A 26,251-nucleotide genomic window follows, 5' to 3' on the forward strand; every position below is an offset into this window, starting at 1 on the left:
TTAACGTTTTTACAATGTATATTGTGTCAAAGCAAGACTATAGTTAATTGAAACAATGTCAGTTTTCACAGTTGAAGTTCAGTTTAGTTCTTTGTGGTTTAATTTTTACTGCTGAAAGTCCAAATACTGAAGAGCAAATCCATCGATGTGCAGCTTCAGAAGTCCCGAACCATGCAAGCCAGTGGTGACAATGGCGAGGAACAAACTTTACCAATTGACAAGGGAAACCAGGCTCAGTTGGGCACGACCATTTCTCCTATGGCCAAACTTTTTGTGCAGAGCTGGAGTTCAGGCGCCAGAGGCTGGAGAAATCTGGACATCCATCATGGTGAAGCTGCAAGTGGGAGGTGTACACCGGCTGGTGTACAGGCTAGCCCTCCAGGGTCAATGCGAAGACAGCAGCTGCTCAGGATATGGCCTGGTCCAGGATTAAAAAAGAAATAAAAACAAAATTCTATAATATTAAAATGATATAATAATGTATAATAAATAATAAAATGAATACAAAAAAAATCACATTTAAATCCTGTAAAGTGATACTAATGTAATTTACTGTAAAAAATTACAGTAACTCTAATTCTGGGATTTTTTCACAGTGTAGGCTATGTTTAGCTAAACTATTTTTAAAACGTTATCAGAACATATGAAGGTTTTTTTATTTGGATTAAGTCAAAGTCAGCTTTATTGTTGATTCAACCGCATTTACAGGACATAAAGAGAATTGAAATTGCCTCACTCTCAGACAACAGATAATATTAATAGGATTTTTTTTTAAAATACATAAAATACAATCACACATATAATCTAAACAATAGAAGTAAAAATAAAAATTGTGTAAAATACAGTTACAATTAAGGGCACATGGCAAAGAGTGCAAACCAGAGTTGTGCATATGCAAGTGCAAAAAGCCTGTAAATAAAATAAAGTGACAGTCTTGATAATATTCAGGGAGGAGGAAACTAGTGGTCCAATGTCACACAAAGTGACCGATGCAGATGTGTGAGTGTTTACATGTGTGTCAGAGTTCAAAGGTGCGTAGGGAGGGAGAGGGGAGTGGTGGCAGAGCCGGGAGAGAGTTCAGCTTTCTGACAGCCTGATGGATGAAGCTGTCCTTCAGTCTGTTGGTCCTGGCCCGAAGAGACTCTGCAGTCTCCTCCCTGATGGCAGCAGGCTGAGGAAGCTGCATTGGGTGGGTGGTATCAGCTGTTATGCAGAGGGCTTTACGGGTGAGATGTGTGCTGTAAATGTCCTGGAGGGAGGGCAGAAAGACACCAATGATCTTCTCAGCTGTTCTCACTATGTGTTGAAGAGTTTTGCGGCAGGATGCATTGCAGGCTCCAAACCACACAGTGATGCAGCTGGTCAGGATGCTCTCAAGTCTAGCTGCTTCATACTTCATACTACAATTTTGACTAGCAGTGTTTTTAGCCTTCATATGTTGATATGTTGTAAAGTAGCTTACTAAGTAATTAAATCTGAAAACTTTTTAACATGCAGTGATTGGTATCATAATCTACTAACAATTTTCAAATAGTATCCAGTCATTTAATCTATTACTTTTTTGGAGTAACTTACCCAACTCTCCCTGCTGAAAAATCCAGCTTAAACCAGCCTGGTTTGCTGGTTGACCAGCCCAGTTTTAGAGGGGTAGAGGGCATCCTCATTTCCAGCCATTTCCAGCCTGGTCTTAGCTGGTCAGGCTGAAAAATGACCAGCTAAATCCAGCCAAAACCAGCTTAACCAGCCTGGTTTAAGCTGGTTTTGGCTGGACTTCCAGCCTGGCTAGGCTGGTCAAGCTGTTTTTAGCTGGTCATGTCCCAGCCTGACCAGCTGAGATCAGGCTGGAAATGGCTTGAAACCAGAATGGCCAGAACCTCTCTAAAACCAGCCTGGTCGACCAGCTAAAACCAGCCAACCAACCTGGTTTAAGCTGTTTTTTCAGTAGGGCTGTGTATAGGCCTAGCATCTAGATAGGATGTTTGAAAGAATACCTTAGGCCTATTTTAGTTATCAGCATGTATAGGCTCATTCTTCCATTTGTACGGGTAGCATTATACAATCTCCTTGAGAGCTTGAGATTTTCTCCACTGATTCCTCAGTGAATAGTTTATAAATTTAGTTAGTTAGACACTGGTGTGTGAGCGCATGACTGTCATCACCCTAAATTCCCTCAGCATGAAGTTTATTTATCACTTTTTGCCTTCAGCGTCGTTACAGAGTAAGATTAGCCATTGTAATTTGTGCTTAATACACAGTAAGTGCTGAAGAAGGATTATTATCAGCTTTTCGGGGAAGTGTTTTCAAATAGTCATGACTTTGGGATTTATTAGTTAAATAATGAATGGGATTGTCCGTTGCAGATTTTATTTTGTTTTTTTATAATGTTTATTTCGGTTTATTTACAAATTTTGGGCGGTTTGACATTTGACCTCAGTACTTTTTTGGATGACGTATTACGTAGTTGGAGAGGTGGCGTCGCGAAAACACGTGCGTGTGCGCGCATTAACTGCGAAAAAAAAACAAGTGTGAAGAGAAAACGGCAGGTGAGTTTTAATAATAACGTTACTTCGATTAATAACAAAATAACTCCAATAATATTTTGTTGTTTGTGAATTAAATACGTGTACGTCAACAGAAGCGTAAAATAATGTTAAATCAAACACTTTCATTTAGCTAATGTTAACGTTAGTTAATTAACGTTGTCTGGTGAAATTTAACGACATCCTTTATATGGTCCACCTAAATTCCTTTAGATACTTAACAGTTAATCATTATTGTATATGCTCAGATTGTTCATAAAACTGATTTTTCTTTTGATGCGTAAATGAAAGTTGTCCACCATTAAAGTGTTGTATTTTGTTGGCACAACTTGGCAGACACGTGAGCTGTTGAATAAGTTACGTCGATTAATGTAGAGATTGAAGCAATAATTGACGTATTTTTCGGTTTGAGGGTGAAACATTTATTCCTTGTCTTTAAAAAAACGTAAAAATGAAATTATTTCATACATATGGGTTGTTTAACGTTAGCTAGTTAACCTAATTAAAGTTACTGTCTTATGATATTTTGCCTGTTTAGCCTTCATCTCTTCCCGCCTAAATACTTATTCATAAAAGTAATAATTGCTAATATTTTCCATAAGAGTGTGGTCGTCTTTAATGATGCCTCTTACAGAAATGATTTGTGATTTAACGTTACAATATGAAATTCTGTAGGCTGTTTGTTCTAAATGATAATCAATCTGTACGACACCTAAAACTGTTTGCCCCCTAGATGGGAGGATAACGTTATATTTTAGTTGTTTTTAGTGAATGGGTACGTTATGTTGGTTTCGTCCTTTTTCTGGAAACGGATTTGAGGTGAAATAAAATGATCAACAAAAATGAATCAAAACAAAACTGTTATACACTTTTCAGTTGACCTGAACGAAAAGTTTTTATTAAAAAAAAAACAAACAAACAAAAAAAAACTTTGGGGATGCTGTTGGCTCTTTTGCATGCATTTTGACTTTGATCAATGCCTTAAACGTTATTGTTATGTACTGTTACAAAATAAATGAATAACAACAAACATAACTTATTAATCCTTCAAAACATTTTATTTACGCATCTAACTTCAAATGTGATGCCCAAGGTGCTGTCCAGGTTGGAATCTGTTAGGTTACAAACATGCTGTCTATAATAGGCACAGATGTAGATGTCTTTATAACACTTTCTTAAATGCAGGATGAGTGACGTGGAGTTGGTTAAGAAGATGCTGCGAGCTGTTCTTCAGAGCAGTAAGCACGGTGTGGCCATGGCCCGCCTGCAGGGAGATTACCGGGCTCTGACAGGAGAGATGATTCCCTTCCGGAAGTTTGGACATGACACTCTTGAGAGTTTTCTGCGCAGCATTCCCGGCGTTGTGCGGCTCGAACGCTCCATTACTGGAGAGGTGATGCATTTGTAAATGACATGTCTTATGTTTAAACAGGATGTGATGTCTTAAATGCCATAGTATAAAGATAAGGCCTTAATTAGTCTTAAATAGGCATAAGACGATAACCGTGTTCAAAGTATACCGAGGTTTTAAAACTTTCCAAATTATCTGCTATACCATTCCTACCATTTTATTTACATTTTATAGGACAGCAGTATCTCCAGCAGAAAAGATATCCAAAGGTGCCGTTTTGTTTTTTGATCAAATGAAGGCAGCAGAAGTCAATAATTCATTTGAATTATTTAGCCTGGCATGTTTACTGCTCCAAATTATTATAAATGTTTTTCGAATTAAAATATATTGTGTACAAAAGGGAAAAAGGTTTTGTTTTTTTACCCAGACATTTAAAAAGAATATATTTTAGAGCAGTAATCTCAATACTGTGATATCGTGAAACCGTGATATTTATATCCAAGGTTATCATATTGTCAGAATCTTATGTAGGCCCATGCCTAGTTTTAAAATGTCTTAAATCTGCGTTTCAAAGGTCTTAAAAATGTAATCGAACCTATGATTTTTTTCTCTCCATTTTTCACCCAGAATAAAATATGGAGAACTCAAACACTTGTGGGAATTTTGCTTACCCAGTCAAATTTTGTGGGGATTTCATTCTATAATCATCAGTTTTTGACGAGTGTTGCCAGATATAGCTGACTTTTCCAGCCCAAAAGCTGTCGAAAACCCGGCCAAACAAAAAATGCCTAAAATATTAGATTAGTATTTAATTTACTTTATTTAAATCGAAATCACCCACACACTGCACTTAATGTTGTGTAGATTAAAATACCTATTACAGTATATTTTACTTTTGAAATGGGGTATAAAGGTCCACGGTCTATGTAATGTAGCATGTCAAAACCAAACCAAACTTAAATGCATTGAACTTTTCTTGATTGTAGGTGATGTGTTTTGCTGGCGTGTGTGAGGAGACGGCACACATCGCACAGCTGGTCGCCCGGCAGAAGAATGTGAAGAAGACCGGCTGCTCTAAATTATTAAACTTCCAAATGAGAGCGAGGACTTCCCATCTATTTTCGCATAATGGTAACATACAAATACACAATCAAGAAGAGTTTTAATAATGCAGAGGTCATTATAATAAGATAAGAAAAAAGATGATCTCAACTTTCTTTTCATATCAGTTTAGAATTGTAGAATTTAATGGATCCTTTACCCCAAATGAAAATTTACTTACTATTTACTCTCCCTCAAGTGATTCCAAACTTTTATGGGTTTCTTTTTTATGTTGAATAGAAAAAAGTTATGTTGAAGAAAGATAAAAACCTGTAACCATTGGCTTCCATAGTATAAAAAACTATATGTAAGACAATAGCATCTTTCACACGGCGATACTGGCAAATATTTGGAACATTACCAGAATGACTTTACCGGTAATTTCAAACAAGTGCTCTTCACACAGGCAAAAACGTCCAGGAATACTGGAAAAGACTGTTCACACATCCATTCCAAAATATAGTAAATTCTGAGATCATTAACCAGAAATGAGCTCTAAACGGCTGTACTTGTATTTGTAAACATAGAAGGGGTCAGGCCTTTTTTGATGGTTTTATTTTTATTTAAAGCTTTAGCATTCATGCAGCTGCTTTGTCCCAGAGACATCCAAAGGCTGAAGTGCGAACCGCAGCTAAATGTTTACACAATTGACTACATTACAAACTCTGTGGATGGATAAGTATTGTTTACAACTTTGATGAAACATATGGAGGTACAATGTTGAGATGTACATAATATGTATTTGTGCTGGCTCTCACTGACTGCTTCACCTGAACACGTGTCAAGCAACTGAAGCAGAGCTCGAACGCATCTTACAACACAGTTGCCTTTAACAAGGAACATAGAAATGTTATCTGACAAACATCTAGCAGCTAAATGTCTATGGAAAAATATTCAAAGGCTTTTATTTTCATAAACGGCACGGATGTGAATGCGTCTGAATGTTCTGATTGGCTGGAGTAGATGACTCGCATCAGTAGATGTCTTTTTCTGGTAATTTTCCTTCTGCGTTCACAAAGTGCAGCATTCTGGCAAATTACCAATAGTGTTACAACTTCTGTTTCCAGAAAATTGCCAGAACTAATTTACCGATATTTTCAAAAAAAGGCCTGTTCACACATATAGACCTTTCTGAAAATTGCCAGTAATTGTCCGGAAAGGTCTGCATGTGTGAAAAGGGCTAATGACTACCACAGTTTTTTCAAAATATCTATTTTTGTGTTTAACAGAAGAAAAAAAAAACTCAAAGTCAAAAGGGTGAGTAAATATTGACAGAATTGTCATTTTTGGTTGAACCACCCCATTAATCTACATACCTCCCTTGTACGTTTAACTTTTTGACATTTGAAAATGCTAGTTTGTGTGCCCACATCCCAAAAGGGATCCTATTAAAAGGTTTTATTGCTCTGGCTTTGCCCACCAAGCTTGTCTGTATATGTGGGCTGAATATCTGTGCCAGTTGGTTGCGATTGCAGGCTATTGCTACAAACTGTTTAGCATCCCGCGCTCTGTCATGCAGCCCTTAGAGGTATGTGCTTGTTTATTGGTTTGGTTGAACTCTTTTGGTCTTTGCAGTCAAACCTCGCTTGTCTCTGAGGCAACCGAGCAACATGACTCATCCCGGTCGAGGCTCTGTGACGAGTTTTTACTCTACCCAGCGGAAGCTTTACAGTAACGACCTGCCCTCCTCCAGAGCTCCAGCTTGGCAGATGAACAGGAAATCACCAGTGTGAGTGACGCCAGACAAAACACTTGATCATCAGACTAAAAGATTCTCATTAAATCCAAAAAATGTGTGATTTTAGGCCTGAGAAGACTTCAGTTGTACCCAGCAAAATCAATACAAATATAAAGACTCCACTCAAAAAGACCAGTGGGACAGCAGGTAAGCATTACTTTGTGCAGTTCAAAATATTTAAAATAATCTAAGCTTAGTACCAAATCTAAAGCTTAAAGCTGCCCTTCCACTGCAAACGACATTCGGACACGACTGTCAAAATTCACCCCCTTGTGGCAGTCGCACATAACTTTCAGTTTTGTCATGCACTATGGGAAGCTGATTCTGGTGTTGTCCAAAATAAAGTAGTGCAAAAGCAAGAGCCTTTATTCTCTGTGCGTTCACCATGGTTGAATTAATTAATTAGTAAATACAAGTAACTCATACTATTTCTCACATATTTTGGTTCTGCCCAAAAATGTCTACATTTTGGACTGAGGTGTTCTCTTTTTACTCTGAAGTACTAAGGATTAATTTTCCTCCTGGTTCTCTTATTGCAATATTAGGCTGGGCTCCTTCTTTTGAAAATTGTAGTTTGGATCAAAGCCAGAGAGTTCAATATGGAATGACTGGCAAAAAAATGTATATTGTTGATGTGGAACAAAGAGTATACACCTAAATTTGACACATGGTTTACAGAGTTTTGTAATGTATTGCACATGGAAAAGATTAGATATGAGATTGCAGGCAAACCTTTCCCAGAGATGGGTTGTGGCTGGAAGGGCTTCCGCTGCGTAAAAACTTGCTGGAAAAGTTGGTGGTTCATTCCGCTGTGGCGACCCCGGATTAATAAAGGGACTAAGTCGACAAGAAAACGAATGAATGAATTGCAGGCAAACCAAAGAAATTTTTTAAAAATTTGGAAGCCCTTTTTTGAATGTCTACAAACTGACCAACGAATCATAAAAATGTGTACAAAATTTCGATAATTGGTTTTGTATAGGTATTTATATATCCAAAAACATTTTTCCAATTTATATTATTATTATTTATCTTTTTTCCTTTCATTTTTTATTTCTTTATTTATGTATTTATCTCGTCATTTGTATTGATGTATATATGCACATATGTATATCTGCTGTATATGTAATGTACATATGCAGATGTTTGACTGGACTTGTGCATATGTGCAGGTATAGATTACTCATGGAGGAATATGATTAGGTATCTGAACAGTTGTGGATGTACTTGTGCATTTGTATTTATTGATTGTTTTAAATTTGATTTTGATTTTTGTTTGTGTTGCTTTCTTCAGCTCAGCAGAAGCCTGTGAACCGAGCAGATGTTGAGTTGGTTCAGGGTCGAATCAAACAGCTTTTGCAGAAGTACTCCAGTGGAGTCTGGCTGTCTAAAATCCCTCAGCTCTACAAGAGCATGTTTCAGGAAGAGCTTCACATAATTCAGGAAGTAGAGAAGTGGACACACATTTGCACTGTGAGAAAACTCAAATAGACAAACACAACTACAGAAATCCACCATACTTCTATGTCTAATATTTTTCCTCTTTTTAAGGTTACTTTATCAGGACTCATTATCATTAACAAAAATTGGATAAAAAAAAAAAAATAGGTGCAATGGTTCAATCTACTCACGGTTTGGTGTGTATCATGGTTTAAGAGTAAGGGTTTCAGTTCGGTCTGGTTTGTGCTGTTTAAAAAAAATGGCTTCAGAAAAATTCAAACAATATACATATTTGTTGGGTAACAAAACCCTGACAATGCAACAGCTTCACACATATGACTGTAGATTTAAATGTTCTCTCATTCATTTAATAAAAATAGGTCGTTTTGAAAATTGTGTTCAAATAAAATGCTTGAGAAAAAGCTTAAACTTCCTCTTTTTTTTTTTTTACATTGAGACTCCGTCTCAACCAATTATGCAGATAATAATAATCATGTCAACACATCTTAAAAATAGGGAATATGCCCGAAGCATGCTAATAGGACTTTTAATTTGCCAGTAACCTGGGTTAACTGCGTCTGGTGAACTGTATGCCAATGCAAAATTGGCAGGTTTAAGGTCTGTTTTCTTTAAAAATCAGCTATCTCCACTGGCTGAGTGATATCAGATATAAAGTGAGTCTCAGACTGTACAAGAAGCACTATATTAATTGAAAAATTTCTCCGCCATGTCTTTATAATATGAGCATTTAAATTTCCCCTAGTGTATTCAATGGAGCTTCTGCGTTAGCCTGCCAATTCTGACGGGGGCATGCGAGTAAATGGCTTTTTTTGTTGTTTTACGTTTGAGCAACTAAATGAATGCCAAAGTCTATTTAACAGATTGTATTTTAATTACATTACAACATCGCTGCTGTTAAATGAACCGTATAAAAAAAAAAAACTCACAATAACAGGTCATCGGAAATTTATCAGTAAAGGAACAACACTAGCTCGGCATATACCATATTGAGCTCTCTTAGAGTATTGATTAATGAATCCTTCTGTTGACATTATACTTGCATTACCAAGGCAACACCGCATTTTTATTAACAATATTTCAGAATCTACGTACGTTCTTTGCTGTTTCTGTGGAGAATTTTGTAAAAAAAATAAATAAATTTGCGGATTTGTGCAGAATGATTTTAAGACTATAATAACTAAAAATTTAATTAATAAAAAAACAATAAATAATACATTTTAAACTTTTTAATTTAATGTTCACAATACAAATCCAGTTAGAACAACTTATTTAGTAAACAAAGCAAGTCTCTTATATAAAATCTCTACTAAAAGACAGAACATATTACTTTACAAACTATTGTACATAAATCATATGAACATTTTAATGTTATTATTAATATTATATTAAAATAATATCAGTGAAATGAATTTAAAAAGTGAATAAATACTCATTTAAACAGATTTCCACAATTAAATACATATTATGGATTAAAAATCTGGATTTATCTACATGCAGATTCTGTTTGGGCGTACTTATCAGCACTATCATAGTGAATAAAACTTAGGCAAGCCAATATTAATAATGCATATTCTTAACTACACATCACAGGGCGCACCGAACCATGGGAGGACAATGGGACGATGCAATTTGTTTATTTATTTTTTACTGAGAACCATTGCTTCCCTAATATATACATGGTTCATACAGTCATGGAAAAGTCATGGATATTTGACATGGCATTTTCTACACCTGGAAAAGTTTTGGAATAACAGAAAAACCCTCATAGTTTTAGTAAAGTCATGGAAATTCATTTAACAAATATCTGTACTGTATACCTAAATATAGGTTCGTTTTCTGTACTTCTTTTCAGTCACATATTCTTACATTATTAGTGCCGTTTAAGCATTATTTAAATAAATTTTGCTTACAAATAGCAATAAATTTAAACTAAATAAATAGCTGTGTTTTTTGTAATATGGTGTAATAAGTTTAAATGTGCATTGTTTTTATTATTATTTATTATGTATCTGTAAGTGTTAAAATTTACTTGAAAGTTTTGGGAAAAGTCATGAAATTTTAGAAGTAAAAATGTGTATGAACCCTGTATATAATTTAATAATATTAATATTTAATAATAAATAAAAAAGAGAAATAAGGCCTTCACATATTAACATCCTTCAGTGTTTGACTATAAATGAATAAAAGCTTGAATTAACAAACATACAATAAATAGTCAAAAAAATGTGATGGTCACTATAAAACCTCTTACAGAAAAAGTCCTTGTATATATTTTTTAAATGTCAAAATGAACGTTCACCTTGAAATGACACTAAGACAAATAAAAAAAGTACACTGTTTTATTAGGTGTTTTAAGATGTTTGTTTTATTTCTTTCATCTGTCCTCAGGTTGAGAAGCCAGGCAGCAACAATATAGTGGACCGCCTGGTGTATCCTGTCTTGGAACCAGTCCCAAAAGCAAGCCCTGTGCCAGTTAAATCACCATGCAAGCAGTCTCCTAACACTGCCTTGTTAAAACAGCCAACACTTACTCAGAAAACTACTCGCACTTTCAGAACTCTTGCTATTAACATCCCCCAGTCAACCCCCAAACCCCAGACACCCTTGAGTCCAACATCACCTAACTCCACCATGATTGATTTTACTCTCTCTGAAACACCCAAAACTCAGTCCCTCTCACCTATCACCCCTCCCTCCACTCCACCAGCTCACCAGCCTCTGACTACAGAGCTCAAGCAGAAGTTGCGGCAGCTGCTCAATAAATACAGCCAGGGCCTGTGGGCTCATGGACTTCCTCAGCTTTTCCAGGAGGCATTTGGGTAGGAAAATGTTGTATGTTGCCTGCTTTTCACTTTGCAATGGATACTTTAAACAGAGGACTGATACAAACTGTTTAAATTCAGTGTAACTCAGCTTACTATGATTGGTATCCAAACTAAACGTATACAGTAAATTTATACATATAATATTTATTAGCATGCTTTTTTTTGTACTGCTGCACTCATGTACTGCTGCTCCAGTCTCAGAAAACTACTCATATATGGAAGGAAAATATCCATTGGCATAAATGTGAAATTACTGAATTACACTCAAAAACCTGAGAAAAACACTGTTTAGATGGCACTTGGAGGTTTTTGCATCTAAACTTAAATTTATTATTTACTTGCGTTTTCATCATTTAATTCAATTTAATAATGTTCTGGCATAAGAAATTATATCTCTAACTTTAAGCAAGATTAATTGCATGCATGTTTGTTCGTGTGTGTATACATGCATGTGTATATACAGTTAAAGTCAGAATTATTAGCCCCCCTGTTTATTTCTTCCCTAATTTCTGCTTAACGGAGAGCAGATTTTTTCAACACATTAAAACTATTATGTTTAGAAATAACTCATTTCTAATAACTGATTTATTTTAGCTTTGCCATGATGACAGTAAATAATATGACTAGATATTTTAAGACACTTCTGAATGTTTAAAGTAACATTTAAAGGCTTAACTCAGTTAATTAGGTTAACTAGGCAGGTTAGGGTAATTAGGCAATTTATTGTTTAACAGTGATGTGTTCTGTAGACTATCGGGAAAAAAAAATAGCTTAAAGGGGCTAATAATTTTGTCCCTAAAATGGTGTTTAAAAAATTGAGAACTGCTTTTATTCTAGCTGAAATAAAACAAAAGACTTTTTTTCAGACGAAAAAAATATTATCAGACATGTGAAAATGCCCTTGCTCTGTTACATCATTTGGAAAATATTTAAAAAAGAAGAAAAAAAAATTCAAAGGGGGCTAATAATTCTGACTTCATCTAAATAAATAAATGATTAAGACTATATGGTGTTATTTTAAATTTGATAGTAAAATTTGTGTATCTAAATATTGCTAGACTTGCAGGAAATCAAAAAGCACTGTATATTTTAATTTCACAGTACTGTTGCTTACTGCATTTCTCAATGTTTGTGATTGGTTTATTATATTTATGCAGATGCACACCCTTACAAAATCATCCCAATGTATCGGAAATTATGAGTTCTATGCAAAAAGACCTATTTATGTTATCTAATGAAATTGTGTGTTCAATATCACAACGTATCTCAGAAAAATAAAACATTGCATAATCAGTTTTTTAAATATCCTGCAGCCCTAAAACAATGCAATAACATTTATTTTATGAAACTTTCTTTGTAGACTGCATTTAGCATACAATAAAAAAATAATAATTTGTAATTTTACATTTTCTCTCTTAATTTGAACTTAAAAATAATATTTCAAATTCATTATATGTTTTTCTTTTTTTTTTGGCAGAACTGTATTTCTATTTTATTCTTTATTTATTTTTAAATATATAGCAACTTAACTCTTTAAAAAGTTAAATCATACCAATTCCAATCGTTTGTGTGATTTAAAAAAAAAAAATTTATTCCATATCAGGCTAGGTCTGGGAGATTAATTGAAAATTAATTAAAATGGACACTCAGAACCAATAACTGATAAAATTTTTATTTACTGTACAAAACCTGTCAATAAACTATAAGTGCAAAACAAATAAAATAAATTAAATGAATTGTTTATTAATCGTAATCAAGTTAAAATGTTCAAATCAATGTGATTTTTGATTTTAGGTCAAATCGCCCAGCCCTATAGCAAGCATCCACATAAACAGTAAACCGTTTTTTTAATTACATGATGGCCATTGTTTATTTTTTTCCATCACAGTGGGCATCCTCTGAAATAATTCAATTTCTGTTCTTGTGTTTCAGCTGTGCATTTCCACAATATGTCCTGGAGGATCTGTCTCTGTTGGCAGATACATGTATGGTTGAATACCCGATGCCAGACAATCGAAAGAGAGCCATACTCTACACACTGCCATGCCAGGTGCAGACGCAGCCCCGTTCTCGCCCACCACCATTGGTCCTACCCTGCACCAGCAACCCGCATGTTCCTCCACTGATTATCCCAACCGCAGACTTTCACTCGGTTTTTGTGATCGAGATCAACAGCACCAACAACGTTGTAGTCAGGTAACACAGACAAAAGCAGTACTGTACTATTAATGCATAATGCATCTCTAGTACATCTGCTTTGTTTAAAATTGTGGATGTTTTTTAGGTTTGCGGGGGAAGGCTACTCTAAATCTCTTGAGGTGATGGAAGAGGAGATGCAAAACTTCTATAACAATATTGGAGCAGGACTTTGTCTTCTTTCACCAAAAATTGGACAACTCGTGGCAGTAGCTAGTAGCGATGGTGCTATGCTGAGAGCTCAAGTCCACCAGCTCTCAGAGGACAAAGTTAAGGTAGTACAGAGATTTTTTTGCCACTTATAAAAACAGACTTGCTATGGTGGCTCGAGAAAGCCAAAATACTGTCATGCTACATTAACTTCTTCTTCTTCTTCCATCTTCTTCTTCTAAAGCCCTGCTCACACTGTGAGATTTCAGACACGATTTTGTCATCTGAAACAAATTTGGAAAAATCCTAAACGATTCCTGAAATCCTGGGCTCAAATCTGTCATATTTGATCGTTGTTTTGACATGTTCACAGACAGCCGCTTAGTGCCCGTTGTGATCAGATTTTGCCTCCCATGAAGTTCTGGCAGTGTCAGAAGATTTCAGACTAACTCCTGCAGTGTGACAACAGCTTTGAGCGTAGGGTTGGGCGATGTTGACTAATTTGGCATCGTACAATGTCTAATGTGAAACATCGCAATGTACGATGGCATTGTCGTAGGTGGGGAGTGGGGGTCGTTGTTAAATATAAATTATTTCATAACGAATTAATTAATTGTAGCCTACGGTTTTCACTACCTGACCCACATGATTTTTGCTTTACCCATAACCAAACCGTAAATAAATAAAGTTACACACACAGCTGGTGAAGGAGACGAGAGTTTGTTTGGAGTTCACTGTAATTTGTGTTGTGATTGATGATGACTTCCTTATTATTATTATTATGAGGAAATAATAACAAGATGCTTGGGCTCAACTGTTTTGGTCGCATATGCACCCAAAATTTTATCTATGCTACCTTAAAATATATTTGGTAGCATTTGGGTGAGTGCGTACATTTTCACTGTTTTCACTGCAAAATCCTCACTGTGTGCACGGATTTAAGAGACATTTATGCAGAATGCATCTTTGCACCAAAAAACGGCAAATGCAGCGCTCAGGAACAGAATAAAACTGTTATGTGAACTTGAAGTAAAAAAAAAAGTCTTCAATGCTTGCCCCACCTTTGTGTTCTTCTTATTGGCCCACTGCTCTAGAACTGAATGTGAATTATTGGTTAATATCAGCTGTCAATCACTCAGTCAATGTCTTCTGCCTTCAGATGACAGGAGCTACAGCTGCGAAAATGTGAAGCGCTGAAGATGAGAGAATAAAAATAACACTAACAGATTGTTTTAGAAACCACCTAAAGTTACTAATAATGGCACATCTTATTAGTGATCATGTGCTGAATGTTGCAGTTTGCAGTTTTCCAAGAGTGGATCAAAGACTTCCAGTGGCTTCAAGGCCGCTATGAAAATTACTAAAGCCATTCACTGTAAAGTCTGTGGGACGGGGTTTACAGGTAACAGCGTTTGCCACTAAATCTACACATTTTAAGCGTGAGAGGTGCTGTATAATCCTTCATTTAATCCTCACGATGCTGTCAGCCGTGCAAGCGGCAGCTATATGTAAAATTTAGCACAGCTCATGAAAAGAGTGTTATTGCTATTAAGATGACATGCAAATTATAAGTTATATATCAATATGAATGTGGGGAGGGGCGATGGATCGCAATGCCGGCTCAGAATAGTGAAGTTTGTCGGCCATCGGCGATGGCATCATCTATCGGCCCAACCCTAGATGAGCGTCAACTCAAGAACCAATAGGAGCTCTGAATTTAATAACGCAATCCATGCGACAATTCAAATGACCGCGAGGAAATGTCAAAACTGATTATTTCTTCCTGGTTTTATTATTGAGACACGCCGTGTTGCACAATTGTCACTTCATTTGCTGTGAGGAATCAATTCAGAATGCGGGATATTGAAAGTCATGGGTGGATGACATCAAACTCCGAGGGCGTTCTCTTTTGTGTTTGGTGCATCTTCATTTTCATTGTTCAGTCGGACTTTGACAGATGAGATCTTGCAATGTGACATGAGAGCCATGTTCATGCAGTCTGACATGCTACAATCATTCAGGAATATAAAAAATCGCACCGTGTGAGCCAGCCTTAAGTTAATACATTTAAAGATGCATTACTAAGAAAATACAATGAGGGATTTATTAGCATGCTGTTAAACCCTGTACTAGAGAAAAGCTCAATGACCAAACAAGGTGTCAAATGCTGCTCAAAGTACCAGCATAACAATTCTGAACTTGCAGTATAAGAGAGCTCAAAATTTAGGTGGGGTAACTCTGGATTGTAATCCATTTTCTTGTTTTATGTTGTTTTATGGAAAAATACTTCTATAAATTAGTTTTCAAGCCGTACTGTACATCTTTCTCTAAATGGCAAGTAAATGCTTGAGTGAATTTACAGAAGTCAATTTCCATTAGATTTCATTCAAATTCTTTCTTTTTTAGGTTTACTTTTTGGATCACGGCTTCTTTGATCTGGTCAGCAGGAAGACAGTTTTCCAGCTGAGGGATCAGTTCATGACTCTTCCCTTCCAGGCAACCACATGTCAGCTTGCAGGTAGTATTCATGAGAGTTCTGTGTTATATGTGTGATATAGTATTAAGTTGATTTGTACTTCTGTGTGAAGTAATTGCTGTACACTATTGCTGTGTTCTGTCTGTGCTGCTTTGGCAATACCAGTGCTATCAATAAATGGTAGGCAGTGTAAACCTGTAGTGCAATGTGATGCTACTTTAGAAGTAGCTCATGCTCGCACTCATTTAAGGAAAGTGGTGGAAACTGCCAAAGTGTCTTTGCCTTGCTGATGTTTACAAGCCAACCAATCACAAGTTTTGCGCTCTGACATGTAGTTGCATTTTTTTTTTTTACCACATGAGCTCAATTCAGCAGTATAGTTTGGCCTTTATCTAATATAATTAGTTTTTGTGCTTGTTTTTTTAAAGGGTTCATATTATGGCTGGACAATATATCATTTGAGCATCATTATTGCAATGTGTGTATCTGAAATAGTCACATCGCAGGATTAGATTATAATATTTATTAAAGATTTTAAGAATAATATTTCAGCCTATTAAACATTATTTATAGTATTTAAAAAAATTATTTATACAGCGATGACCTTGTTGTATTACATTGTATTTTTTCAATTTCTGTTGTTGAATACTGTTAGACTCCCCAAAAAGCACTGTTTATGTATTTATATATGCTTGTTTTTTATTCAAAAAATGTATGCAGATGCACTGCATAGAAAAAGGCTTGATCATCCCGGTCGATCTAAATTGGTTTAATCTTTTCAAATAGAGCTATTCAAATCATCTAATGACATTTTATTTGTATCCCAATATACATCAAATGTAAGCAAAAAATCGCAATTTCAGTTTTTTTTCAATATTGTGCAGCCCTAGTTCATACAGTGCTAAAAAATCTGGAAAAGTTATGGAATTTTGACATAGTGTTTTTCAGGCCTAGAAAAGTTTTGAGAACAAATAAACCAAAAATATTTAGGAAAAGTCATGGAAATTTGTTTTAAAAAATCTGTGTACTTAAATATATTTGAGATGATAATATTGGGTACATTTTAAATACAATTGTGTAGTTTCTCTTCACAAAATGGTAAAAAAAAAGCTACTCGCTATTTCAAATTTGCCTTTTTTTTAATAACATTTAGGGCTGCCACAATGAATCGATTAAATCAATAAATATCCATTACTAAAAGTGTTGGCAACGGATTTCGTAATTTGTTGTCTCGCTGGACTTGGGGGGGGCATTTGATTATTAAAAAACCCTTAAGTTCAGCGCGAAGTGGAGTGAATACGGTAATAAGTCCTGTTGCTGATGTTTTACTCATTATCCAGCTTGACAAACGGGCCAATTTAGCAATAGCTTGTTTACCTTTAGAGCGGCAACTATGAAGATCAAACTGAGCTTTGGGGCAGTGTCTGACGCTGAGCAGAGCTCTTAGTAAGGGACCGTCAGAAAGGGCTTCCTATTTTATTTTATTTTTTTCAAAAGCAAAATCAACTCAACCCCGCTGAGAAAAACATGTAATTTTTTCACAAATATGCAGCGTTTTAACCCTCTAATGCTTAATTAAAGTTTTAGACATGTAAATACACACAATTACCAGTAAAACAAAACATTTAGTTTGTAAAACACGCAATGAAGTCTAACAATCCATTCAAATGTAATTTGCCGATGCGTCACTGGTAAATCTGTTTGAGATTATATGTCATTAAAATTATTTTACTTACCCAATTCAAAAATAATTTAACTTGTTTTATGCAAACAATCACTTCATTTTGAGTTTTTTTTTTCAGAAAACAAGACATAATTTCTTATGCTATTTCATGTGCCTAGTAAGTATCTTGATTTACAAATATTTAGATATTTAAATTAAAAACAGAACAAAACTACTTAGTTTTTTATTTTATTATTTTATTAATTAATTTTTTTTTTATTATAACTTTTTTGAATAAAAAGCCCATTTTGTCGGCCATTATATTTATTTTTATTTGTTCTTCAAAGCTGGAACTATCTTTTTATTTCTTTAACAATACAACATGGAACGACGGTCCAAAACTGTATCGCTGTCTCTTTCTCTCTTCAAAACCTGTATATGACATAATCAGTCAGCAATAAGCAAAGGCATTATTAAAGCATACAATAACAATATAAACATTTGTTTTTAATTGGAAACATTATAAATGCGATAAATGAATAATGGTGACCATACATAATATTCTGAAATTTGCATAATCAATATGCATTAAAAATGGCAGTGGGTTGGATAGTAAATGGACTAAATGGATAACCGATGTTGTGTTAGTAAGGAAGGGCCGTCGACCATAATTGCTGTTTTGAAATTTGCATAATAAATTTGGCTCTAACATGCTGTAATAAATTCTAAATTTACCATGTGTACGTAGACATTACATGAAACATCATGTCATGAATATTTACCTGAAAGCTCTTTTTAAACGTAGTATTTAAAATGTGTATGAACCCTGTTTTTTTAGGTCTGGAACCATTTAGCACTGATCCAGTTGTTCTGAAGACTCTGCAGTCATTAGCTGTCGGTCGATCGCTGCTGGCTGAGATTGTGGAGCGAGAAGATACGCCACTTGTTGTGCTGTATGACACTTCAGAAAACGATGATGTCAATGTGACCGCTATGTGCCTGAAGGCCCTGCAGGATAAGTCCATGGAGAATCCTCTACAGGTCTGAGTTTACAAAAAAATTATATGATTAAAAATTGAAAACCTAAATACATAATGTGCTTTCCTCTGTCTTCGCTCTTCAGGTGAACAGTGTATATACAAACGTGTGCGTCACAAACGTGTGCTCTGATGGCAGTGTTTACTGTCAGTTGCCTTCTCGAGGCCAGGCCAAACTCAAAGACATCATGGACAAGATTGAGGCACATTTCATCTCTCAGGTAAAATTGTTCAATTCAGCGATTTTGAGATTATTGTTTGGAGGTTTATATGACTCTGAGGATTACATGTTGTTTATTTGTTCGTAAGTTAACATGGGAGCTGTTGGTGTCCAGACCATTCTGCGGGAAAGTGTGTCTAGCCAAATACAAAGGCAAATGGGCAAGAGCAGAGGTGAGTTGTTCTGCGTTTCTCTCTATCACTATCAACTCTCCACATAATCATTTAATTTAAATTAAGTCAACGTAGTATATCAAAATAGAATCTAAACTATATTTCAAAAGTTCACACTTAGCTGATGATTGATTATTAAGTTTGTTTGGCATGCTATCCCGGGAGAGAGTCCTGAGCTCATAAGATCCTCGAGCCCAGGGCTCCATCCCGTTTGCAAGGCGAGAGGGGAGTTAGAGCTCAGGTAGATCTCGAGAACTCCCCTGCTGTAGTAGCTAATGAACAGATAATGGTTGGTCTTAAGAGATAACTACTTACTAGGAGCATGTCTATGGTGCCAATTTGGATTAGTCAATTAAATTAAGTTGCATGTTTTTGGACGATGGGAGGAAATTGGGACACCCGGGGGAACGTGAACACGGAACGTGTAAACTTCACACAGAAACGTTGGCTGGCTTGGTAAGGACTAGAACCAGTGACGTTCTTGGTATGAGGCAACAGTGCTAACCACTGGGCCACCGTGCCACCCATCTAAGAAAGGAGGAGGAGTAGGGGTGGAAGGGGGGATTCTTCAAAATGAAGATGGCTGTTATATGCAGGGGTGATAGCGTTCCGGCACCACGCCGGATTTCCGGCGTACTGTGGCTGCGGGTAGGGTTGTGACGGTGAGGAAATTTCCCCACCGGTTAATCGACATGTGACAACACCGGTAATACCGGTATCACCGTGGGAGTGGGCATTTTTTCATTTCCTCTTTTTTCTGCTTTTAAATAGCTTATAAATGCGTGCGTATAATACTTTCACTTTCAGTTTTGCGGGAGTTGCCAATTCGGTGTCAATTGTTTGAATGGACGGAAAGGAAACTACAAAAAAAATCCCTGTTATTAAACAAAACATAACTTTTATTTACATAACGAATAAAACACAACACTGCTACAGGCTGAAAAAACTGTGTAAGTTGGAACCATACAAATAACAACCATAAACGCCTTGTTATATATTATGAGCTTAGTCCTTATGAACAATCCGTTTATAAAATACATTATTAACGAATTTAGGCTATTGAAGAATAAACCGAATATGAAATATGATCCTTGCATAATGATCACAAACAAGCGAGCACTCATTTTATATTTAAACTATATGAAAAAAAATTAAGAATTGGAACATTATGTAAAAAATCAAAGGGCAGGCTAAATAAAAGCGCCTCGTCAGAGCTAATCACCGCACATGTGTCAGTTTACAGCTTCTGGAGAGATCAGACAACCTATACAGATCACACAATCTCAATAAACAACATGTAGGCCTAAATGTATAAATATTTCGATAAGTATTGTTATGGAATATTTATAACTAAATGATCTTGCTTTTTGGTTTTATCGATACAGCTTTGATCTCTCTTACAAGCGGCAGTTACAGGCGCAGCATAAGGGCGTCTCACACTGTCAGTGGCGGAATACACACAGCACTGCCAAGACGTTTTATTTTTATTTTATTTGTTGCAGATTTGCGCGTTGTTCCTTTTAAAAAAAACTTCTGTTTTTTAATTCTCTCAAGTTTAATGTTGTCTATCGAGTAACTGTCGAGTCCCTCGGATTGGAGTTCAGTGCGCATTAAGACTATTGACCAACCGCCCTGGGCTGCGTTTCCCAAAAGCATCGTAAGCCTAAGAAGTTCGTAGAAATGATCGTACGACTGATCTTAATATTACGGTCTGTTTCCCAAAAGCATCGTAACTTAAGTAGCACTTGAAAATCTTCGTGGATCTACGAGTGCTCTGGAGTAATCGTAAAGCCTTAAGTGCATCGTAAGGAGACAGAGTTATGAGGGCACCTGCTGGACAACCGGCAAATTGCACCTACAATTTACTTCTCTTCAAAGTCATTATTCATTTTATTTGTATGTATATCTCTATTCATTTATATTTTCTACACATTACACAATTCAATATACAAATAATAATAATTAATAATTAGGCTAAACTTTTCAAAAATAAATGTAAGAGCTTATTTATTTATTTATTTATTTACTTATTTATTTATTTTGATGTGAGATAAGCAATTTTTGATAAAGAAATTGATAAATAATTCTACTTAATTAAGGTTTCATATAAATATCGAAAATGATGCTGATGTCATTTCCGGCAAGGACTGTTAGAATTAGTTTTATGCGAGATTGGAGCAAGACAGTGTTTTTACAGTACGACATTTCCAGTTAATTTATGTTTTTAAACTGGCTCAAAAATATTTTTTTTTTATGTTATTCGAGTTGAATATACATTCACACAAGTAGAAGAAGAATTATATGGATTGCTATAACATGTGCAACAATAACGAGCCATTCTATAGCGTGACATTTCAGCACTTAACAAACGGATAGCGACTCCTAAGTTGCACTTAAAGCTGGGCTACGTGCAATTGTGTTAAGTGCATTTTTGGGAAACGCACGTGAAACAATAACGAACGTTCGCAAAATGACTCGTAGAAAACGCTCTTAAGTGCTAAGATCAATCGTTATCGGGAAACGCAGCCCTGTAAGTTTAAACACTACAGGTCCACAGCTCTGGTGTGGTATGAATTACACGTTTTAAATGATAGCGAGACATGCTACGTTGAGTTTTTATTGTAAAATATACATTATAACCCAGTACACGGTAAAATAATATGTTTTGAATGGTTTGTCTATTGACGGCGTATAGCCGTTAATTAAATATGCTGAGCATATTTTCATTAAAATTAAAACACATTAATACAAATTAGCCACCCTTTGATTTTTTTTCGTTTACGTATATTTTTATCAAACGAAAAATGCTATGAATTGTTAATTTTAGTTTTCATTTTATTAGAGTTAATAGGCCTATAATTTATAGGCTACACAGCTCATATCTTTGGCTCCAATTGCGTTTTTACAGATATCCTACCAATAGACTTTTTTTTTGGCTCAAAGACATTTATGCCTATTAATTTCAGAGGTGCATTTTGACAGATTTCGTAAAAGCTTCAGCTATTCTACCTGTCAGCTGCACCTGCCTAAGTTTTGCAACTTGACTTGTGTTGTGGCTCGATGTCTGAATGAGAGAGAGAGAGAGAGAGAGAGAGAGAGAAATCAGTCCTCAGATTCGATGTGTGGCCGCACATCTCAGTTACTTTATTGCAATTTTTTATATTGGCTCATCTAAATAAACTTTTAATATATTAAAAGCCGAAATATTGCCAGACAGAAGAAGCAACTTTCGGTTTTTGAAGAGAGCGGCCTCAGTTATAAAAGATGCGCGCACACACAGGATTCCATCTTTTTGGCCTAGACATTATGGATTTTTTTGACATTAAACACATAATCAAGTGGAAATAAGAACAGCTGAACTTCGGAAAAAGTCCTCACGTTGCCGATGTTTCTCTGCAGATGGATTGTCAAAGGCGCGGCATTGCTAAATCGTTTTAATAAAAAAAAAGATATTTATTATTAAACATTGTGAGATGATGGTCGCGTGATTTTTTTTTTTAAATGAGAGTATGCGTTGCGTATTTATGGCCATTGATCTATCCGCGACCCACCCATAGTTAAACATGAAGGTGCGTGTATAAATTAGTTATGTTTCCAGATACTGCCACCTTTGTCAGGCAAAGTTTGCAGATTGCCTCATTAACGTCATCAGGTTCTCTTATGCATTTGGTTTGAACCCAAAATTTTGCCAAACATGCGCTTTTGCATTGCGTTTTGACAATAAATCGTCCGCCATCCTCTTTCTGTAAATTCGACTCCTCTTTTCTCCTCACGTGGTAAATGAAATATGACGCACTGTAGCTATGTTTTGATTTTAATTATAGAGCATGCTCTCGTTTTAAGTCAATTATTTATAATTATATTTTCCATTTATTTTAAATAAATGTTTAATAAAAAAAATAAATAAAAAAACGAATACTTAAAAAAACAAATGTGGGGACGGTGTCACGGTAGAAAAGTGATGTCACCGGTGTTGCGTCTTAACACCGATATCACCGTCAACACCGTCTATCGTGGCAAGCCTAGCTGCGGGGAAAAAAAAATCAGGTTCACGGATATTGATCTGTTATTTCTCTAGATTCACAGAATTCACTAACTGCTGAAAGCGCCGGATTGGTTTTTATTAAGTGCCATTTTGTGTGCTCGTGAATCATCTTTTGAGTGTAGACGCCATGTAAATAAAAGATTAATTGTGTAATTTAGAGAGCTTTATAAATTATAACGGATCTTTGTGAGATCTCTATGAACTAAGATTAGTGACGCTTTTTAGTGATAATAAGAGGAGCGTGCTTTGCACTTTCCAGGCTATAATCCATTCAGAATTTGTATGAAACTTTCGTTTTCGGCACATATACGCTGATATGTTTTGGGAATGACATGTGCATATTTACGCTGGGTTTATTCTCGAAATAACGGTGAAGCAATAGACGGAACAAAAATATATTTCCCCCTTCTCCTTAAACAACTTAGTGTTTCAGCTGTGAAATAGTTCAGTTTTGTATGTAGTCTAATGGCAAAGTGTTTATATTTAGTTTCGTTTTTTATTCAGCTTATTTAGAAAAACGTTTGGAGCATTTTTTATTCGTTAAAAATAATATTTTTTTTAACGAACAGCGCCCAGCGGAAGACCATCATTGTCTGTTTGATCAGTTTGCCTTCTCAGATCATCACGACTTGCCTAAAATAAAAGATATAAAACAGTTCAAGTATAAAACAATGGTAGCTTAAACGTTAAAGAATGTGTGCTATTTGGCGCATAGTTTGCTTATAAAAAGCTTGCAGGACATCGAGGCGCCAGAGCAATCACTTGCATTTTTTCAGTGAGAGCAATTTAAAGTTATCCGTCATTTTTGCTCACAAAGTACGAGTAATACATCAAAAAACGTTACAGCGTTTTTATAAAATAAAGAAAACCAAAATTATGCGCTTTCTGTCGTCTGGTTTTTGAACAGGAGCGCTTAATGAAGCAAACTGTATATGTCTCACAGACATAATAAATAGGCCTATATTTATAGAAAGTTTTAAATTATTACTTAACGAAATAAAACAAATCGAAAACAAAAAAACTCCTTCATGTAATCCGTAAAGATGAATTTCTCTCTAAAGGCGAGTCCAAGAGGAGATTGCAAGTCAGGATCTTTGCGACACTGACTCAGAATAAGTTTATTAATAAATAATTAAGATATGTCCTTACTCTTTCCTCGACACATTCATTGTTATTTGTTTTTGCCGGTGATTGGGGCGAGTTTTAGCTTATTGTGTGCGCTTGAACGCGGATTCACAGTAGCAGTTTTAACATGGAGTGACACGACATCTGACGTACAAATGACACTGGCACATGCCACTGAGTGTAGTGACACTTCCGGTGGCACGTCCGGTTTTCCACTGTCATGTGTCACTCGCTAGTGGCATGTGTAGTGACCTGTGTCACTCAGAGTGTCGCGCTGCATGTCACTGCAGTGACATCGACACCCGGCGAAGCTTATGACATTAACACGAGCAAAACCATATTTAATCATTACGCGACTTTTAACCTAATTTATCGCGTCGCAAGTTAGTTTATTTGCTGAGCTACTCCACGATGTTTTAATTTAAACGCATTTATTTTATGTATTCGTAGTCATACTTCCGTACGTAATATAGTCATTTGACAGTACATATCAGTCAAATTTATTGTGGCATGCTTATGTATGGGAGGGGTTACACTTATCTGTTGTACTGTATATTATTGCATCCTGGCAGTTCCTTTGTTCCCTACAATATGGACTTCTCTATGTTTTTAATTCATTCATTTATTTTATTATTTAACTTATTTTCATTTTAAGGTATTTTAAATAATATCATTTAAAAAGTTATAATAAAATGCATGTTGAAAACTCATAACATATATGCATGTAAGATAACAGGTGTCATTTGCCTAATGATTTTTAAATATTAAAGCAAAGAGACTTATAAGATTAATGTGCTTATAACGTGCTTATACTGACACCTACTGGCACATGTCACAAGATCACTGACACTGGCATGTGTCACTGACATTACTGGCATGTGTCTAAAAAGAGCCACTTGACAATAATGATAATCAGGGTTACACATAGGCTGTTAATATATTTGGGCCCAGGGGCCCACAAGTTATATGTTTAAAGTGCGTTGCATACATAGTACCCCCACCCCTACTCACCTCAGGGGCAAGGAAAAAAAGTTCAGGCTCAGGATTTTTTTTCCACTATCAGCCCTGTATATGGAACTTAGAGTATTTATAGTGGCTTAGGAATCATCTGATTGCTGAATCATAAACTGCAGGCAATCATAAGCACGTGATCCTCTTGAAAATGCTGCATTTGAATACTTTAAACGTGCCATGTTTGATTTTCAAACCCATTTAACATGTTTTTTTATTCATGATACAGTGTTGTTTTACAGTAAAGGCTGCTTGAATCAAACTCGTGTCTGCATATGACATTGCATTGCTTATTACATGCATTTTGGAATGCAATGTGCCACTCCTTCAATAAAAATATAATGAAATGTGTTTGTACAATTGTTGATAACAAGAGAAAATCATAAGGACTTTCGTATGTTTTTAACTAGAAAAATAGCTTACTGGATTAACGTGTGAAAACAAAGGTATATCAATGTAAATTTGAGTACCTATCGTTTTTATACATTACTGTTCATGTAATCTAAACTCATGTCTTTATATTACAGTACATTTTGCTGATCCAAATATTTTTTCATCATTGCAAAGGCCTGATGTGATTCACTAATTTATTATTATTATTATTTTTGTATGTCTATTTTTAATTTTATTTGAATGTTGGTTGCATCTGTGTTTAGATCATTAACCTTCATGGCAGTCACGTGTTAGACATCTTGTTTTTGGATCTGGGGCTTCCTGCTTCTCTGGAGGTTAGTGAGCTCAGAGAGATCCCGCCGATCTTCCTCAAAGAGCTCATCACCATACCACCTCAGGTACACGGAGACACCTCGCATTCATTTTCATCCATCAATTATCACAACTGTACATGTTTGCTGCTTCACATTAAAGGCCCATGCACACTGGATGCTTTTTGTCCGCATTTTCTGTCAACGTTTAACGCCTCGTGGTTAAATAAAGGGCACTAATGTGATCATGCACACCAATGCACAAAATGTCAGGCATAAAAGCGTCATTTTTAATATTTATTTGACGGCTTGGTATTGCTGATGAGTGTGGGCAGGGGTGAGAGCCGCAAGAGCCCAATAGACCAAGTTTTTACAAGTGTGGAGTCCTGTGAAGGAGCTCCAGATGGAAACATTGTTTTGTGTTTACCTTATGAT

At 35.7% G+C, this 26,251-nt stretch overlaps 1 protein-coding gene across 4 annotated transcripts in view; it reads left to right on the forward strand.

The window, feature by feature from the left end:
* The first annotated feature begins 2,463 nt into the window (after positions 1-2,463).
* tdrd7a (tudor domain containing 7 a) overlaps positions 2,464-26,251 on the forward strand; it is a 28,768-nt gene continuing 4,980 nt past the window's right edge. For 2 of the 4 annotated variants that reach the window (XM_087235406.2, XM_087235408.2), the window contains exons 1-14: positions 2,464-3,644; positions 3,726-3,933; positions 4,878-5,022; positions 6,568-6,721; positions 6,798-6,877; positions 8,025-8,203; positions 10,580-11,010; positions 12,949-13,212; positions 13,301-13,487; positions 15,769-15,880; positions 18,340-18,542; positions 18,625-18,759; positions 18,848-18,931; positions 25,769-25,903. In XM_087235406.2, coding sequence (XP_087091532.1) covers positions 3,556-3,644; positions 3,726-3,933; positions 4,878-5,022; positions 6,568-6,721; positions 6,798-6,877; positions 8,025-8,203; positions 10,580-11,010; positions 12,949-13,212; positions 13,301-13,487; positions 15,769-15,880; positions 18,340-18,542; positions 18,625-18,759; positions 18,848-18,931; positions 25,769-25,903 — 2,406 coding nt within the window. In that variant the 5' untranslated portion in view covers positions 2,464-3,555. 4 annotated transcript variants of the gene reach the window in all.

This window comes from Danio rerio, chromosome 1 (assembly GCF_052040795.2).
Source record: "Danio rerio strain M-AB ecotype USA chromosome 1, GRCz13ab, whole genome shotgun sequence".
Taxonomy (NCBI): domain Eukaryota; kingdom Metazoa; phylum Chordata; class Actinopteri; order Cypriniformes; family Danionidae; genus Danio; species Danio rerio.